Genomic DNA, 19,969 nt, shown 5'->3' with positions numbered 1-19,969 from the left:
ACAATATAAATGAATATATAGCAGAGTTCTAAAATGGCTATATGAACCAAGAGGAGACCATTTGCTCGCCGTGCCGCGTTCTCACTTTATTTAGGCCTCGTGCCCAGATTAAGAACTCATTCCCAGCGAAAGTCCTTGAGAAAAGCAGTTTTACTGTTGTGACAAACGGCGCAGTAAAAAGACACAAATTTAACATGTGGGAAGTGATTTACTTTCGAGCTGACCTGGGTGCTTCGGCCCAGGAGATACGTTTCTCCTGCCCTTCTTCTTTTCCTTCTCGCTACACCACGTTCTCTGTTTCATTCACGTACGAACGCACAAACGCACCGGAGTGACTCCATAAAAATGCTAATCGGTAAGAACAGAGAAAGGAAAGCCGAAATATATCAGTAACATGCCTGGAGGACTCTTACTTTCCTCTGGCAATAACAGATCGTGTCGGTTGCCAGGTCTTCTCACAATCTGGATTTACAATTGAGAAGAAATATCCCATTGTATAAATTGTTACTGCTCCAGTGTTACTCCTCAATTGCTTACTCCGCTCACTTTGTTTGGAAGCGCAGCTCTTTCCCCATGTTCATTTTCTCATATCTGCTCCACTGAAAGTACAAAAAAAATCCATAACAATATGGTACAAAAGCTAAGAAGAAGCAGAGATTGGTTTAACACTTTACATTGGTAAAAAAAAAAAACAGCAAAAACTTGGCTATAGTTAGAGGATTTCGTTTGCAGCTGGTTTGGCTTTCAGCTTCTCTTGGTCTAACGTGTTTTATTACGCTACACTAGAGAATTTTTCTTTAACTTTTGCAACAATTTAATGTATATTTGTATATCCATGAAACGATACACCTTTTATATACAGTATGATATAAAGTTTGGTTTATTTTTCAAGCATACATGTTATATTGTATATTACGTGAAAGAAACATGAGGCTGCGTACATAGATAATGCGAGTTAGAAAGGCTATGCTGCACAGCGCAATATCTCTTGGATCTGAAGAGTCAAAATTGAAACATTGTCTTTTTATATAACAAGTGGCATAGCGGCACAGTGAGTAGCGCTACCATCTCACAGCACCTGGGTGGTGCGAGAGGTTGTGGGATTGATCCCCACTCAGCCTGTGTGGAGTTTGCATGTTCTCCCTATGTCTATGTGGGTTTACTCCAGGTGCTCTGGTTTCCTCCCACACTCCAAAGACATGCTGTTCAGGTTTACCCATAGTGTGTGAGTGACAGAGAGAGAGTGTATATGTTCCACTGATGTATGGATGAGTGACCCATGGTAAGTAGTATCCAGCAGTGTAAATCACCTTGGTGAATAAGGTGTGTGGGCTGGTAACACTACATAGAGTTCACTGGAAGTTGCTTTGGAGAAAAGCGTCTGCTTGATAAATAAGTGTAAATATAAGGATGGTCACAAATCCACAGGCTGTTGTTACAATGTCATGGTGTATACCCATTATGCACCAAACATGCTGCCAGTTCCTTATTTTTGTTATTTTCATTACAGTGCACCGTAAAGATTACTGAAAGAATAGTAATTTTGCGATAACTCCTTACCTTTGTCTGAATAGCTATTCTCCACGCGTTATTACATTTCTTCTCGTTCTCTTATCTTTCCAAACAAACAAATGTACTAGGTATTTCACGGCCATGCGGGTAGGAGAATAGGTAAATTGCAGTATTTTTTTTCTTTTTACAGAATGCACATGCTGCTCGTGTATCTGGTAAGTGAAAATAATACAGTCAGACAGTGTGGAGCAGTGCAATGTGTAGTGGTTAAGGATACTGACTTTACCCCAGAAGGGACTATGCTGTAGTACCCTTGAGCAAGGTACTTAACCCGAAAGCACCAGAAAAGTATCCAGGATGAAAAATAGGGATAAGCATGAAAAGAATGAAATAATATTGTCCACACGTTAAAAAAAGACTTGAATGCTGAGCTTGAAAGCATTTAGCGTTAATTATTTCTGTAAATTTATTAATAGGAGAAAGCCTTGATTTTTTCGGAATTCATCCCTAGGAACACATTTATCATTTTAGTGTGTTGATTGGTTAACTGTGTATTTTAAAAGTAAATAAATAATTTTGCAGTTCATTGTTTATCCGATATGTCAGTAGATTAATTGTTCATCGTAAAAATGCTAAATACTTACATTAATGAAAAAAGCTGTCATTTCTGTGCTTTTACTATTAACACATGTGTAGCTTTTACCAACTATCTGCAAAAAAATAGATTGACTTTACTGTGCAATAGAATTTTCTATACATTTAATAATCAAATTTTCAAAATGTAACTGCATCAAGTGCAATATAAATTTAACAATCATAACTTGGTATCACCGTTGGGCATAATTCCAACTCACAGGAGCCTCTCACTTCACCTGTTTACATCAATATCTCAATTCACAGCAAAACACAGTGCAGATTAAAGAAAAAAAAAAATCAGGCTAACAAAATAACAAAACCATCATTTTATAACAGAGACCAAGACAGAAAATAAAGAACCAAAGACACTTATTGCATATCATAGCCCAAAGAAAGGTGACACAGTGCATGTAGAAATGGGAAAAATCTAAGAGTGAAGCATAGGTAGATATTTACATTAGCGCTGAGCCCATGACCGCGAAGCAGCTTCCCTTTTTCTCGCTGCTACAGTATAAATAGTCATTTTTTCAAGGGCTGGGTTCCACTACTTCTCTGTTAATTTTCTCATTTTCTTTTTCTCAATTCAAATTTAATTCTTTAGCCTATCAGTTCAGTGTTCAAGAAAAAGCCTTTATGTTTCCCACTTGTATTGCTTCTTATTCGGTGAAAAATGTTCATATTCACTGATCTTTGATTGAAAATGAGTAAAAAAAACACACTTATTTACTACCGATGACTGTCAGCGTACAGCAAAAATTACATTTTGTTCAAGATATATTTCTCATTTCTTTTTTCCTAAGAAAACCGCCGAAAAGTATGTAAAATAAAGACATCCAACCTTTCTTAATTTAAGTGGTACTATCACGATACTGAAAAGGAGCAGCTCTTTCAGGAGTAAACCCACAAATAAGCACACTCATTAAAACAAGTTTCATTTCAGAGCGACCTCTGTCTTATGCAGCTCAGGGCCTTTCTGCGTTTACCGTTGCCGTTCCTCCTGTTTGTTTTGTGTTTTAAGGTCCAGTGCTTCTCAAAAGGACAGCCATCCTCTTCTCAGTGGCTTGTCAACACGGTTTCCACTCCAACGGACCAGAAAAAGAGGCACTCAGTGTTCCATCTGAGCACCAAGAGCAAAGTGGATGAAGGAAATAATCTGTAATCACTGAAACTCCCCGCGATGCTGGAATGATCCCACAGAGAGAAGTATTGGGTGTTAATATGGATCCACGGAGAGCAGTAAGGGGTGTTTGTGTAGGCCTGCAGGGAACGCTATTGGGTGTTATTGTGGGCCAAAAGTGAACAGTGCTGGATATTGGCCTGTGCCCAGAATGAACACTGTTGGGTGTTATCTTTTATCCACAGAGAAGGGTACTGAGATTTCTCGGAGCTACAGAGCACCATGTTTGGTGTTAATGTGGACCTGCGGTAGGCGTGGTAAGTGTTGTTGAGTCAAGTTCAACTCATGGCTATCACTGGCATGCTTTTCATGGTGTGGGAGGGTGAAAAAGGGCTTAACAATTTTCTCCTTCTACACCCTGAGTCAAATTCGAACCTATGCTGAAATTCGCAGCTCAGGCACTGTGAAGCACCAGCATTACCAGCTGTGACACTGTCCTACTAGCGTGGACCTGCAGAGAGCTTTATCGTGCATTCGCTTGGACACAAAGATTTGAGTTTGATGTTAGTGTGGACTAATGATGACCTGCATTTCATGTTACTACATGTCTGAAAAGAGCTCTAGTAGGTGTTAATCCAACCCAGTTGAGCTCCTTGTCTTTACCCCTCTACCTGCAGACCGAGTCTTGGGAACGGACCAGGATGAGAAGCCTGCAGCACTGATGGGCTCCTCAACAAGGGGGGAGTTTTAAATCTTGGGTATTCACAGGATGGAATGGCATCAGTAGAGCTTTAAACCCTAGCAGGCATGCCACATGCTGTGGGTTTCTTGGTCACACAGATGGCTTGTGTGATTTCTTTCTGTGCGGAGAAAGCACAAGGGAGCAAAGTGTGTGTCCTCACAGAAATGAAGTGTAAGTTATGGCTTGTAACACTAGTAGGGGACTCACTTTGTGCAAACAGTGAAATGATATTATCTGATCTTAGCAACATTTCGATTTACTGTTAAATGGCGTGGGATAGTGTTGTGCCATCAGGAAAAGTAACTTTTCTCTATTTTTCTTAATTTATTCGCTTACATAATGAGTGTATAAATGTTTTTTTTTAATCACTAGTAAGCCTTCTAACAATATAATAATTTTTATTGCCCTTTGACAGCGTGTACTTCATTTAGTTAGCATATGGCAGGAACAAGTATTTGCGTTTCTTCCTTAGATAATTTTACAACTTCATTTGTTTCTTTGGTATGTTGTTACTGAAGGACAAGAGAAAAAAAGACCTAAAGAGTTCTTCTGAATTTTTTTTTTTTAAGTATATATATATATTTTTTAAATATATTCCATGAAGAATGACTAGCTTTAAAAGGATGATATCAAACCTGAGACCCTGTCACGTTTGGAGGTGCAGCGGCATGGACGTATGGTACCGTCACAGCTCGGACAAAAGGCGAAATAATCTCAAATGCGGAGTGGTAATGTATGAGTGCACAGCGAAAATTAGAAATGATGTGTAAAGGTGATACGAGGAACATGGAACAGACGGACTTACAGGTTGCTCTAATGAGGACTCTATGAGGAACAATGGTACAAGACCCAAAATGGTACTCAGACACGTGACATGGACAGGACGGGGCCTCAAAGCCAGGGCAAGAGCACAGGAGTGGAACTGGAGCGGACAGGACAGAACTGGGATAGAAACACATGGGGAACAAAACTTTGGAAACAAGCGAAGGAACAAGTATTGCTATGTTGTTGCAGTTGAGAGATGATTAATAATAATAACAATAATAATAATAATAATAATAAATCACTGACATGACTTGAGCCTTTTTTATAGGACTGGGAGCTGGTCATACGGCTAGATGAATGTAGAGTTGCGCCTCTGGTGGACATCAGGGATTTCACCTTTGCGGTTGTGACCGATTAATGCGTTATAGATTTCTTTATTGATCAGAAATAAAGCCATATCACTGAATACTTTTACAACCTTATGTAGCGTAATACATAAAAAGAATGAGCATAATGAGCAAAGCAGACAGTAATTTTTGAATCTCAAAGCTACAAAAATTATTATTATTCTGGCTACATAACTTCTTTATATGTACATTGTTGTTTGTACTTTTGGTATACACTGCTTTTTGGAAAAAAAAAAAAAAAAAAAAAAAAAAAACCTTTCATGTTTTCTTTTACTTTTTCCTGCAACAGCCTTTTTCCTGAAAAAAAGGTTGTAATGCTGGAATTTTTCTCTGTTCTCTGAAAAATTATGGAAATACTTTACTCTCTCTGGATATTTTACATCCTTTAGATGGCTATTTTCTTTGTCATCAAACAAATGCATTTCTCACTTTGAAGATCTTATTCTGTAAAAAAAAAAAAAAAAAAAAAAAATAATAAATTTAAAAAACTTGTAACATTTACAAGGTAATGAGAAGAAACACTAAATGACCTTCACTTACAGCGCAGCAGGAACATGTGTTTGACAGTGTAGGATTAATCATAGAAATGAATGGTTGCTGGACAGGTTTACCCAGTGTTGCCTGGTAGCTAATGAAGAGCAGCAGTGTGTGTACATATCTTAGTGTGTGTGTGTGTGTGTGTGTGAGGGGAAAGACAGAGTGGACAATGTAACCATTGTATTGTCTCTGTGATGAAGCCATAATGCATTATCTTGTACTCTCAACATTATTTTCGCTGCCAGCTCTCACTGTAATTAATATTATAATTTCTATTTCTTCAGTTCAAATAATATATTTCAGCTGGCATCTGTTGTCCTTTGAGCATATGTTCTTCGGTGCAGTTTACTTGAGCCTGAGGGACAGAAAATATACCAAACGTGTATCTGTATGTAAGTGTATGTGTGTACCTCATTAATTACACTGGTAATTTAAAGTGGCAAAACGTTAAATAATGGTGGAGCATTTTTTTTTTCTTTCACGGTGCTCACGGTTCCTACAATGATTCTGAAGTGAGCCCTGTAAGTGAGCTGTTAAGACAATTTATACATCTATATCTATATCTATCAATAAAACAATAATACAGTATATTTATACTGTATTACAATTGTATTGACACCCTGGTCCGGCTGCAAGTTTTGTTTTTTTTTTTTTGTTATTACCCTATCAGGGCAGCATGACGGTTGTCAGATGGGTATTCTCATGTTTTTTCTCTAATCACCTTTTTATTGAATTGTGCACTTAGATGGATTTAAGTACACTGTAAAATATGGGTCTTTACCTCAGTCTAAGAAGGGCTGTCGCATACATTCTTTTTCGTATGACCAATTTACCTTCATTCATTTATTGACTTAGCCCATTGTTTGTTTATGCATATTTGCTTTAAACACTATCTGTACATTTATAAAAATCTTTTTGCTATTTTTTTCTTCTAATTTATAGAGGGACGTTCAAGTATTTGAGAAAGTGGCAGAGTTTAGAGCAAAAAATAACACCTCTGCTCTCTGACCCACCCTGGAATTTCACAACGTTGAACTGTGAACCTTCTACACACTGAAGGACTTCCTAGCTTTCGATTCGGTACATTTTTGCCATTATGAGGGTTTTAAGATACACGGCATTCCTTCTTCTTGCCTGAGTACTGCAGACAAAATGACTTCGCTATATAAAGATGCACATTATGGTATAGCTCACAGTTTTAGTGCCACACTCACGACTGGGGGTCTCACTTGCAAATGAGAGTGAAATACTTAGCAGTTGAGATTAAGTGGCTAATCCGAATCCTCCATCGTACAATGAAACAATGTCAGCAATGTATCCCCATTGCAGGCCTATGTCTCATGTGAGATATATCCACATTTGAGAAGACCGACTCTACTGAGCCATGCTGAGTCATCCCGTGACACATTATATGAAGGGAAAAATTAGGTTTTGCTGTCAGAAAGCCAAATTTACCTTTTAATATTTGAAATAAGACAAAATTATTCTTAAAGCATAGGTCTTTAGAGGAAATTATGCCTTGTCTCTCTAACAGTGAACAGACACATCTGAAAGTGGTGCTGTAAATGCATGCTTATTAATTCCCGTACTGGTATATCAATACCAGCTGAAGGCTTTCTGATTCTAAGGATATTATGGGACAAAAATGAGAGCTTATTAAGGTAATTTATAAGGAGACCATTATATTTTTTTCTTGCTACAACCCAGCGGGGGGGGGGGGGGGGGGTCTGACTAACACCTAAATAGTCCTGCCAAGTAAGCCAGCACTTTGCATTTGGCTACCCTGTAGTATTGTACTGAAGGTGTGGAAGGCTTCAGCCTCCTGCCTCTTTAGGTCTGGATTAATAGCTTTGGAAATAGCTTGGCTTTAAAAGCTCAGGATGATAGAATCAAAAGATTTGCACATGACTTAATCAGAAGGTTGATCGTCGTAATTGGATTCCTTTGTCTTACCATGAAACGTCTGTTTAAATTAAAAAGGCAAAAACTATCAATACTACTTTTTTTTGCCTTACAGAATAACCAGATTAAGGTGTTTAATTCTGCCTGATTCCTTTTTGAAAGGTAATTTATGCAAATAATTGGGATGAAAATTATATTAAATTCATCTTTTCTCGTAATTTGTGATATTTTTGCAGATTTCACTTAAAGGTCAGATAATGTCCAATAAGAGATGTGCACGGAATAAAATGACATCACTCACAGTACAAATTAATGTAATAGGGTCTTTATTCCCTATGGTAACAGCCTTTATAGATGGAAAATTTCTGTTCTCAGTGGTTAAAGGAATCTTTTTTCCATGCTTAAAAGTTAAAGTAAAAAGAAAAAGCTATCTTCACTTTTTAAAGATCACAATATTCAAATCACAGTTTTGCCATTTTCAGGGGGGACTTAGGTGTTCCAGTGATCCTAAGAGTTCTTGTCTACAGCCTCCTATTTATGGTAGTGCCATTTTTATGAGATTGGTCTGAACTGATTGGAGCAATCAAAATGAGACCTCTGTGATGGTATTAGAAGAGATGAAGAGTACCTTGCCTAGGACTGTGTTGGTAAGACCCATCGTAGAGCCAGACTTGGGGGGTTTACTCCCCCCAAGCACACACCCCTGGCATCACATCAGGGGTTTATCACGTTGTTAAGTGTCAAAATTTGGCATGATAATCGCTCAGTGATGTGCATATATGGGCAAATCAACAAAGAATGCTTAGAATGAACCAATGGAAACTATCTCTTGGGATGTGGAAGGTCACTACACCAATAGAGAAGGAGGCTTGGATGTTGTGGGAGGTAAAAAAGTGCCATTTAGATAAAGTTGATCTCACCTTCATACATATTGTCTGTTCTGGAACCATACTTATTGATTGGTGTGGTCTTTCACTTAGTTTGGAGTTGTACCATGTGAGATGTCCAAGGCAGATCTGGGCAAACTCACTGAGGCCATAGACCCTCCCTTCTACAAACACACCTGCACTGTTACAGTTTTTCCCAGTAAGTGGCAGGGATGTCCACAGAGCAATAGCTGAACTGTGGAAAAATGATGATTGTTCTCTCACAGAAGATGCTGCTTCTTGGGGGCAACCAGCTGCTCCAAGTAAAGAAGTTAAATAATATTTGGGTGAAGAATGAGAGGAATCGTACAACTGAACAACAGATCCAGACATTGAGCGCTATTACGGACATTGCAAGGGTTAGTGATAGTGAAAAGGAAGCTGAGCTGTCAGACAGAGCTTAAAATATTTTGGGCAGTCAACACCCCCATTGTGACTTATGGACACAAGACCATGTGTTTCACCTGGCCTAGGGAAGTCTCAGAGTGATGCAGACTTGCTGAAAGCTCTGGTTTGTCTTGCTCAGACTGTTGCCACAACATTCACAAAAAAAGTTGTAAAGAAAATGCTGCTTGCACTTTTACCTGGTTAAAATCTGGTATCTTTACTGGATCATTTCATTATAGGTCTTCTGGTATTTTCACATTCATGAAAATCAGAATTAACCAATCAGTTGATAACCATAAGAATATATTACTCCACTCTTTTACCAAATAATTCCTTTCCACTGTGCTTGAAAGTATTTTTTGTTTAGTAATTAAACCTACTTAGCATGCAGTGCCATGGAATACAATGCGATCTAATGGAGGCACTTGTGTACAGTTTACTGGTGCAAATCCCAAAGTGCTAATGGTGACATTGATTTATTCCCTTCTCTGTTATTCCCAAAACTCCACCTTGGAACATTCCTCTTCCCTTAATTACCAGCAGCTAATTCATAACAATTAAGTGACATTTTAAATCCTTATACAAATCATGATCTTGCAAAATACAATCACCAATACATGTGGACAACTTAAAAATCACTTTACTTTTAAAGGTAAATGTTATTATCACATTTTCTCATGTCATAACACCCATCTAGGTTTTTCTATCTGCCTGATTATACGATACTTAAGTTCTGCAGTTTTAAGAGTTTTGTTTAGCTGTTTGCTCACTTACTTCTGGTTAATAATAAATTTGTTTTATACTGTATTGGTAGAAAATTTTATGTAGTACACATACATTTGTTTTAATAGTATTTACAACAGTTTGTCTGATTAAGACCGTTTTAAAATATCTTGATTTCTCAGTGTGTGTTTGGAGAGGGACAACGGTGGTTCTGCATATATATGAAAGAACTGAAACCACTGGACCAGCAGTTTTGCCAATGTATTTTATGTATTCCTCATTTCTTATGGGGGAAATTCTATTGATAATTTGTCTGCTTTAGAATCAAGATTTTGGAGTCAGCTATGGCTTCTGAGGATGCAGTAATTTAAACCGGTGAAAGTAAGGTGTATGGAATTTGGTGGCTCTAAATTTATGTTGTTCTTTATTTTTTTTTTTCTTTTAAACGTGCAAATAAAGAATGAGTCAGAAAAATAGTACTTCTTGTCTCTGGCATGCTATACTTTTTTCAAAACTAAAAAATATATAGAGGAAGGTAAGCGTCATCAAAGTGAAAGTCTACTCTGGACAACCACCCTCATGGCTTTCAAAGTAGGGAACAGTTCAAAAGAGGTTTATTATTATTTATTCATCCAGCTGACGCTTTTCTCCAAAGTGACTCACTATAATAAACTGGTATGCAAAGAAACTCGCAATTATTTACCCACTTTTACAGTCAAGTTGTTTTTACTGGAGCAATTTAAGGTGAAGTGTCTTGCTCAAGGGCATTACAGCAGAACCTAGATATAAACTCAGGTCCTTTGAGTGGAAGGCAACACCTCTAAACACTACATAAGCAGTTGGTTTACCGCTTATTTCTTCCGTGCATGTCTTTAGACTCTGGGAGGAAACTGTATAAATACAAGGAAAACATTCAAGCTCCACACATACAGAGCTGGATTTAATTTCAGACCCAAAGCTGCAAAGCATCAGTGTTACCTACTGAGCCGGCCAGCAGATATACAGATTTGAATTATTTAGAAAAATGTAGGTAACAATGTCATGGATGTTTTGAAAGCCTGTAAAAAATCCTAAAATCAGTTAAATATTTATCTATATTGAGGTCAAGCCTATAAGGTGTCCTGACACCAAAAACTTTTCATCCATTGTGATCAATCACTGGAGTTTAAACCCTTCAGTTTGATGAAAGTAGGTGCTCTGCTTCTGCTGCTTGGAAACATGGAATAAAAATGTACTTCCAGATGAACCATTTGTGTCCCCAGTGTTTCAAATATGCGTTCGCTATACACAGTAAGTCTGTTGCAAATTTCTTAGTCTTTTTGATCTGTGGGCCTTGGGCCATGAGCATTCCACATAGAAATGCTTATAATCCTACAGAGGGGCAGGGTGCTGTACCATGATCTACCACACTGGAATCTGGTGTCAGTGCAACTCTGTATCAGGGCAAAATATGCATATAGTGAATTACATCAAGTGACATTTCTCATAATCGACCAAAGAGCAAGAAGGATAAACAACTTACTAATATAAAAGCTACCACTCTGACCTCTCAGTTTCCCAACCAGAGCTGAAAGACTTTTCATATTTCAATAAATTACTCATCTATGCACAGAGCAGTTAGTGCATATGTTGAACTGGGAAACAAAAACTGTGCCTAAAACAGAGAGCTACGGCATGGACATCTACAGCTGCAAAATATCTCTTGAAAAAGCTGGTAGTCCAAGTCGCATTTCTTAAATTAAACTGATCTGCTACTTATTAAGATTTTTTTTAATTTAATCTACTAATGTGAGTCTGTCATGGTTGCCTGCTTTACACCGCTGCAGAGTATGTTAATGAAATCTTTATTTTCATGTCGTCCACGAAAAGAAATACCCGTGGTGGACTTGTAATGACACCAGATCTCTTTGTGACTTTTTTGTTTCAGGGACAGTAGGCTGCAATGTCTATAAGATTTTACACAATATCAAGAACTTTTATCATTTCATTTTCATTTATTCTGACTTTGAAAGTGATTACTCAAATATTTTTGTCAGAGCAGAAAGGGTAAAATATGTGGTTTTAGACCTTACTGTTTACTTGGCTCACTTCATTCATTCTCTGGAAACATGTAGTTTACTTCAGTATTTCATTTAGCAGACACTTTTCTCCAAAGCGACTTCGAATGAACTTTATGTAGTTATGAGCCCACGCACCTTATTCACCACGGTGACTTACACTGCTAGATACACTACTTACACTGGGTCACTCATCCATACATCAGTGGAACACACTCTCTCTGCCTCTCACACACTATGAGTAAACCTGACCAGCATGTCTTTGGATTGTGGGAGGAAACCAGAGCAGATATAGAGAAAACCTGCGAACTCCACAAAGACTGAGTGGGGATCAAACTCACATCCTCCCACACCACTATGAGACAGCACTTCTACTCGCTGTGCCACCGTGCTGCCCGTTATGAACACTGTCACACAGAAACTTCAGCATTTATAATGCCATGGCTTCAAGCTGGATTTGAATAATTAAAAAAAAAAAAATGGAATATGTAAATTGGACAGCTAGTTGAAGTGCTGGTATGAAAATATGAGTCTATAAAACAAATTTACTAAAAGAAATTGAGACAAACTTAAGTCTTCATGCTTTGCTGCTTTGCTTATGTGCTGCTGAAACCGACACTGGAACTTGTACTATTGACATTACATAAACGTGACATATAGACACATAGGAATTCATTTAGAAAACCCATTGCAGTATTGAGCAGTTTTGTAAAAATATCAGAAAAATACTCAAATTATCTTTTCTGAAGTTTTTTTCTCAAAATTCTTAACCCAGGTATGAGACTCTCGTTATTCTCAAGCAAAGATGGTCCTTTTTGGAGAGATTCAAAGACAGTTTTTAGTGGGTCTGTGAGTCACACCCCAGCAAACTGTGGTTGGCAAGGAATGTTATGATCCTCAGTTTATTATATTCCAATATAATGTTTTGGAACAGACTGGTTTAGACAGAGGAAAATGCATTTTCCATCATAGATCACTGTCGCTCTGATTTCAAAACCACTTCATTTACCTGGAAGTAATGGATCATTTCTCTCCCCATGTGTCATCTTGTGAGCCAATGTCCATCATCCACCTTTGGCAGCTCAGTAAAGCTGGTTGCCCCAAGCAGTTCAGAAATACCCTGACAAGCGATGAGATCATATTGCTGCCCAGTTTTCATTTTTTCCCCGTTAGACTAAATTTTTAAATTCTGGCATTCTGAGTGCCCCTTTAAATAATCATTCAAGTCCTTACGGTGTTTTGAAGACTCAATAGTATTATTCGAGGAGCAAAAGAAAGCTTTTGTGGATCATATTTGCATTTTCAGTTGTCTGGATTCAGTTGTTTAGATCCAAGAGTGATGCTTGAAGCGATAACAAGAAAGACTCTGAACTGTCAGACTTATTAGTCACAGCGTTGTCTGTGCTTTGTACAGCTGTGAGAATGTATGAAGCAGCCTGATTTTAAACCTGCATTAAATGTTTGAGGGTCATTTAAAAAAAAAAAAAAAAAAAAAAAACAAAAAATGTTACTCTTCTTCCTTTGGAAATCAGGAAAAGGGTGTTAAGTCAAGGAATATATCCTTAAACCTAATTTTCTTGGTTTTATAAAAGGGTAAAATGTGTGTTTCCTTGGAGAATGGAAGGTACTCCAGATGATTACTCTGGATTGCTAACTGGTTCACTGGTTTTGTTGTGGTATTTAATCATGTAATAGCTTATATGAATAGTGTTTGTGTAACTATTTTTAAATCATTTTGCAGTGTGTGGTAGCCTCCGTTTTGGCTCAGCTCATCATCCTTTCCAAGAAACACATACTTCTTTTACAATACTGCTTGTGGGAACCCTACAGGCATCTCCAGTGTCATTCCAAGATTGGGAATGGTTGTGTATAAGTAACTTGGCCACTTAGAGAGTTTAGAAGATAGTTTATATTATAAAAGATAGTTTTTTATTATTATTATCACACACACACACCATCTGAAACCACCTGTCCCAAGTGGGGTCGTAGCAAGCCGGAGCCTAACCTGGCAACGCAGGGTGTAAGGCCAGAGGGGGAGGGGACACACCCAGGACGGGACACCAGACCACAAGGCACCCCAAGTGGGACTCGAACCCCAAACCTACTGGAGAGCAGGGCCCGGTTGAACGTGCTGCGCCACTGCGCCCCCTATTATTATTATTATTATTATTATTATTATTATTATTATTATTATTATTATTATTATAAGGTGTAGTGGGTTGTGTTATGGATACAGCTTCAGTTTTGCACTGTAAGGGTTCTGAATCGAATCCCACTTCAGTCTCTAGGTCCAGGTACTTACACTGAATTGCTACAGTAAACCTGCCCACCTGTGTAAATGGATAAGTCGCTTTGGAGAAATGTAATTAATAACAATAATAAAGATTTTCAGAGCAGGACGTCTTCCAAACGTATACATGCTGGAGATAGCCTGAAGGAGGTCTCTAGTTGATAAGGAAAATTTTATGTCTTGATTCCCTATATCTGTGATCTAGGGAGAGAAACACTTCCAGAACATATTCTGATGTCAAACCATCTCCTTTGCAGAGGTGCAGTTGGGGATCAAACACACACTGTGTGGGGATCAAACAGTGTGTGAATAATCTTGGGGAGAATGATTGGAGGAAGTACATTGAAAAAAAAAAAAAAAAAAAAGGATAGACAGCGCGTTCTGGTTTCATAGCCTTCTGCTCCCGTGGACTAGAGAGAGAGGGAGGCGGGGGGGGGGGGGGACTTTCCAGTGGACTCCTCATTCGGTGGGACAGCGCGCCTGCAAACACGGAGCTGCGGCTGCAGCGCTGCGCACCGCCCGCCCTCGCGCTCTGTCACGCGCTGCTCGCGGCCACCACTCCGGTTTCCTTAACTACATTTTGGAGTGGGGAAGCTGTGCGTGCTGTGGCTCCTCGTCTCACCGGCTGTCCGCCTCCCCCTATGCCAAAGGGGGTGGGAGATCTCCTGTATCCTAGCGGTGGGGGGGGGGGGGGGGGGGAGCCGACGCACTGCGCGACACCGGCTGCTGAAGGCGCATCTGAAGCGGACCGCTGACGGAGAGACGGGGAATCGAGGACGCACGAGGAGTTGGAGGGGTCGCTGATTCGAGGTACGACGCGTGGGCTCACTTTCCATCTTTCCATCAACTCCAGGGTAGAATGAAGTGGGGGGGGGGGCGGGTTTGGGGCTCAGCCTGGAGGGGCTCGGAATGCGGGACTGCGACGGACGGGGGTCCGCGGAACCGTCGTCGCTCCTCTGCTGGTTTCCATCAGCCCTGATCTACGGTGGGTGACCTTGCTGCTCATCGTCTCTCTTATTAATAACAGGCAAGGCTGCTGCTGTGCTGTGACAGTGAGCGCGCGGCGTTGCGACGCGGGCGACGCGGGCTGCAGCGGCACCTTTAGTCACTGTGTCGCTGCGTGTTGCTGAGAAGCAGCGCTCCTGTTGCATCTCCTGGCGATCCGATCGCCAACTTGTTACTGCCTCGCTGGCTCTGCGGCGGGTTGGCCGGGGGGGGGCAGAGGGGACCCGAGCCCTTCCTCTCGCCACCGACTCCCCCCTTGGCTTTTTTGCAGGAAACTGCGCGGCGATCGCAGAGGGAGCCGCACAGCGGACGAGTGTCGCTGCAGGCGTGTGAAGCGTTAAACGCGCAGCGGAGGCGTCGTTCTGTTTATTGTGCGCTGCGAGCGCAGCCCGGTCCCGGGTCCGGCAGGGGTGTCGGGGCGTGCAGGTGTGCCCCTTCATTGGGATGCCAGGGATGTTCCGAGTCCCATTCCAACGAGAAACGCTTTTCTTTCCACGACGTCGTGTTCGCTTTACGCGACGACCAGTGTTGCATCGACACCGGCGAGTGTTAAATAATAGCGACGCATATTGGATGAAGGAGCCCACTCACCGCTGTTGGTAATATTTTCATGAAAACATGATATATTTGGCTTTAAACGGCTCTGCAGTCTCAGAAAGACTTCATCTCACTGCTCAAGCATTTTTTGTAGATGCCTTAGAATATATTTCAGTCCAGACCTAAAAGCACAGGAGGAAGGAAGAGAAATAGGAGCGCAGCCCCCGTGATTTTCTGTATAACCTGTAACTTTTGATTTCGTGCAAGTCTTGATTTTTCTAAGTATGATTTCATTTTGAGATGACAGGAGAAACGCAGCACAAAATCACCGTCATCATCATGGCCCGTTGCATGCATCCCCCCCCCCCCCCCCCCCCCCTGTTATTCATTGTATATTCATTGTATTCCTTGTGTGTTTCCGAGGTGAAGGCAGGGCTGCTGATGTGAGATGAGTGCGATCCGAATGTTGCCGGAGCCCCGGAGGACAGCGGTCCTGGGAGGCGAGCGCCGAGGAGCACCCGCAGATGTGGCAGAGCTGAAGGCTCCCCTCCCCCGTCCCCGTCCCCGTCCCCGCCCGGCAGCCCCGGAGCCCGCAGTGGCCTCGTCCAGCGACGGCGTCCGGCCAGCGCAGCCACTCCACCTGTGACCGGCCATCGGCATCTCCGCTCTTCGCAGTGCGCCTCGGCGCCGGAATACCACCGCACTTCGGAGGAGCAGGGCGGCGCAGCCACCGCAGCATTGCCAATAAAATCTTATCAATAATAACAATAATAATAATAACAAACATTGATTAAAAAAATACACGTCGACGGCTGCTTGAAGTGACGTGAGGGTTAACGCTCATCATCGCCAACAAGACTCGCTCATCGTGCTCGTCTGCGCAATTAATCCCCCCCAAAAATAACGGTTTCAGAAGCGAACGCGCGGGGAAACCTTACGCTCCGACGACTGTTTTTGCCGCAAATATACAGAAATATTTTTTTCTTCGCATATCATTGTTGTACCAGGCAAGATTATTCCCTCTTTTTGGCGGTTAGTTAAATGGATCCTAACGAGCAACTAAAGCACTGAATGGATTAATTTTTTTTTTTTTCTTTATTTTTTGTTTTGTGTACGATCCAGAACTTCTTCGGGGGTCTTTTAACCAGCTCAACTTTTTTTTTTTTTTCTTTAAATACGTACCTGGAAGGGGCTACTACCTCTTCCAGAGGACAGAAGGAAGCTGGTGGATCATCCGGCGGGACTGGGGAGGATGCAAGCCGGGGTGAGAACGTTGTGTGCCGGCAGTGGTGCGTCCCTCTGCTGCCTGCTCTTACTGTGGCTCATTTACTCCCACCTTCTGAAAGAAGGCAAGTAGCTCTGTCCTTATTCCCAGTCATCTGCATGGGGGGGGGGGGGGGGGTGGGTGTGGGGGTGCTGGGATCAGGGGGTCCATTCAGTGAAGTCTCAGACCTTTTACTTATCCCGCACCCCTTTTCTTCTTTCGGCTTCCGATGCGCCTTGTGCATAAACTTACTGCAGAAATATAATAAACGCTCATTTGTGGAGAGAAGGTGCCTGATGCTGGAACGAGAAGATAATCATAATTCGGATGAGTATGAATGAATGGGAGAACAGCAGCAGGATAAAGCGTGTGGCTCCAACAAAGTCAGCTTACATTTAGTACATTATGTTCTTTACCCCTTGGTATTATAATACTCGCAGTTAATCTCGCTCAAAATCGTCTGTATTAATAGCTGTGATTGCATGAAAGTTTCGCGGCTTAACTTTGGCTACCTGACTCATTTAATTGAAAAAAAAAAAAATAAAAATAAAAAATCTCCTTTGGACTGTTTAGCTTTGCCTGCGTGCTCAGCCTTAAATCGGGCGAAAAGCCAAGGAAGGGTGTTTGTGTCACATTGCAGCAGGATTGTCGCGTTGAGAACCGTTTCCCCGAGTTCACTCCTCCGGCCCCTGCGCTCCGGGGTACCGCGCGCTGCGATGTGGCGGCGCGCGCTTTTCGCGAGATCCGCGCGTCTTGGGAGCCACTCCGGTGGGGGAGGGGCGGTAGCGGTGGTGGTGGCGAAGCTCCGCGAGGGAAGGAAGGGAGACGGTCCGACTGCGTCACAGAGCGCCGTGCTCGCGCCGGCGGTCCGTGCTGCTGAGCTCAAGGGCCAGATGATCGCGCTGAAACAAGTTCCCTCGCTGGTGCTGTTGATCCCACTCCCTCCGACACTCGCACCTAAGCCCCCCGGAGCCCAGTTGAACCGCTGATGGTCCTTGCTATATGTAACCGCGCTGCTCGTTGCTTCACTAAGGCACACTCGGTCCATCAGCGGTCCATCAGTGGTCCATCATGGTCCACCAGTGGTCCTTCGACCATCGTGTCAATGTTAACAGCTCCCCGACACGTGCGGTCCTGCCTTTAACATCCATCTGAGATTTCATGCTCACGGCTTAGATTCTTAGGGGGATCATCGTGGTGTACAAGGGACCACCTGTACTTTCGATGCGACCCCCCACGGACAGCTGAGCTCGCCGGTGTGCCTGCATAGTCAGATGAAGGTTCCGCACGCTCTTCCTGCCCCGTCATGGGCAAACATGTGCATCGCCATGTCTCCAGCGGCACTCATCCCTATATTGGCTCTCCCAAGGCTACATGAATCATTCAAAGTGTGCTGCTTTATCCAAACTTTAATTATTGCCCACTTAACTGAATTCTGGGCCGCCACGTTGTTCAAATATAAATGTTGGCGACTCTCCAACATATTCAGTTGGGTTCGGTTTGAATACCACGCGGTTCTGCCTTTAATATTCAGTTGTGATTGCATTTTTCACACCTCGAGTTCTTGGGAGTAAAGTTGTGGCTCATGTTTTCATTGTCATCTGCACAGCTTTCTGTGTTTGGCGTTCAAATTTGCATAGTTATTTCGGTTTACGACGGTGCTGGATTCAATCATAAACAACAAAGGCAACTTACATATTTATATTCTTTGTCGCTGGTGGAAAGAATATGTAGCAAACATAATGAGATGCATTTCAATTTGGGCTGAGACAGAAAGCGAGGAACAGAGATAAACTGTTTACTTTCTGGGAGCTCTGTAAGTGCATGAAGTTGAATGAATGTGGGTCAGAATATAACAGAATTTTTGGAAAGGTTAGGCGAAGATGCCTGGTAAACTTAGGCGTCTTGCGGTTATGGAATTTGAGTGGTCACTTAGTGATTTTGCCCTTTCAACTCGCCAAAAGGTCACGGTGACCATGTAATCCAATCTGTCCGTGATCTTTATGTAAAGGCAAGCAAAAGGTTAGACTGTGTACTTGCAGCACTGTGGGGCAAATGACGGCTACTGATCCTCTCCAGTAAGTTAGCGACAGTGTACTTTAGAATTTCTCAGAAATATATCTGAAAATTCATTTAAAAGTTACACCATGTTACTGAACTATATTTTCGTACACACGCTGTCTGAAACCGCTTGTCCCAAACGGGGTCGCGGCGAACCGGAGCCTAACCCGGCAACACAGGGCGCAAGGCTGGAGGGGGAGGGGACGCCGCTCCGTCGCAGGGCACCCTAAGTGGGACTCAAACCCCAGACCCAGCAGAGTGCAGGACCCGGTCAAACCCGCTGCACCGCCGCACCCCCCGCTATATTTTCACATTCTGCACTTTTTTTTACAGTTTTTATTTTTACATACATTACATTTATTTATTTAGCAGATGCTTTTCTCCAAAGCAACTTCTATGTAGTGTTATCAGCCCACACACCTTATTCACCATGGTGACTTACACTGCTAGATACACCACTTACACTGGGTCACTCATCCATACATCATTGAAACACACTCTCTCTGTCACTCACACACTATGGGGGCACCTGAACAGCATGTCTTTGGACTGTGGGAGGAAACCAGAGCACCTGGAAGAAACCCACACAGACACAGGGAGAACATGCAAACTCCACACAGACTGAGCAGGGATCAAAACCCACATCCTCTCGCACCACCCAGGCGCTGTGAGACGGCTGCGCCACTCGCTGCACCACCGTGCCACCCATTTTTCGGCATATAACGAGAATCCAAGAACAACATAGCAAACAATGCAGAATTTTCTTGGAAGCAGTGACATACTGATCAAGTTTCTCCCCCTTGACCTGCTGCTCGTTTAGCCCTGCGAAGCACAAACAGAGAAAGCCCTGTGAATCTCACCTGAGCCCAAACTCGGAGGAGGCTAACAGCGCACGAAGCACTAAGTTCAATAGGTTGCTTGGTAGCGCAACAGTGATCATGTCTTCTTGCTCAAAACAGATCCTTAGGAGATGTCTGCGCGTCCGTGTGACAGAGGAGAGCCGGAGAGGAGAGTGCTGGGCCAGCTGTGCAGTGCAGGCCACCACGGGTTTGATTTAATTACTGCATCTCCTCGGGCCCTGGCTGCCCTAGCTAAAGTCAT

At 42.1% G+C, this 19,969-nt stretch overlaps 1 protein-coding gene across 3 annotated transcripts in view; it reads left to right on the top strand.

Annotated features, from left to right (window-relative positions):
* Positions 1-14,710: 14,710 nt before the first annotated feature.
* The window catches only part of tafa5l (TAFA chemokine like family member 5, like), a 41,495-nt gene continuing 36,236 nt past the window's right edge, over positions 14,711-19,969 (top strand). The window contains exons 1-2 of one of the 3 annotated variants that reach the window (XM_029255705.1): positions 14,711-14,811; positions 15,973-16,892. In XM_029255705.1, the coding sequence (XP_029111538.1) occupies positions 16,796-16,892 (97 nt within the window). In that variant the 5' untranslated portion in view covers positions 14,711-14,811; positions 15,973-16,795. Of the gene's footprint in view, positions 14,812-15,434; positions 15,606-15,966; positions 16,893-19,969 lie in introns of those variants that run through there. The other 2 variants (XM_029255706.1, XM_029255708.1) reach the window with 2 other exon arrangements.

Source organism: Scleropages formosus, chromosome 1, assembly GCF_900964775.1.
Source record: "Scleropages formosus chromosome 1, fSclFor1.1, whole genome shotgun sequence".
Taxonomy (NCBI): Eukaryota; Metazoa; Chordata; class Actinopteri; order Osteoglossiformes; family Osteoglossidae; genus Scleropages; species Scleropages formosus.
This window is presented reverse-complemented; position numbering and strand designations above follow the sequence as displayed.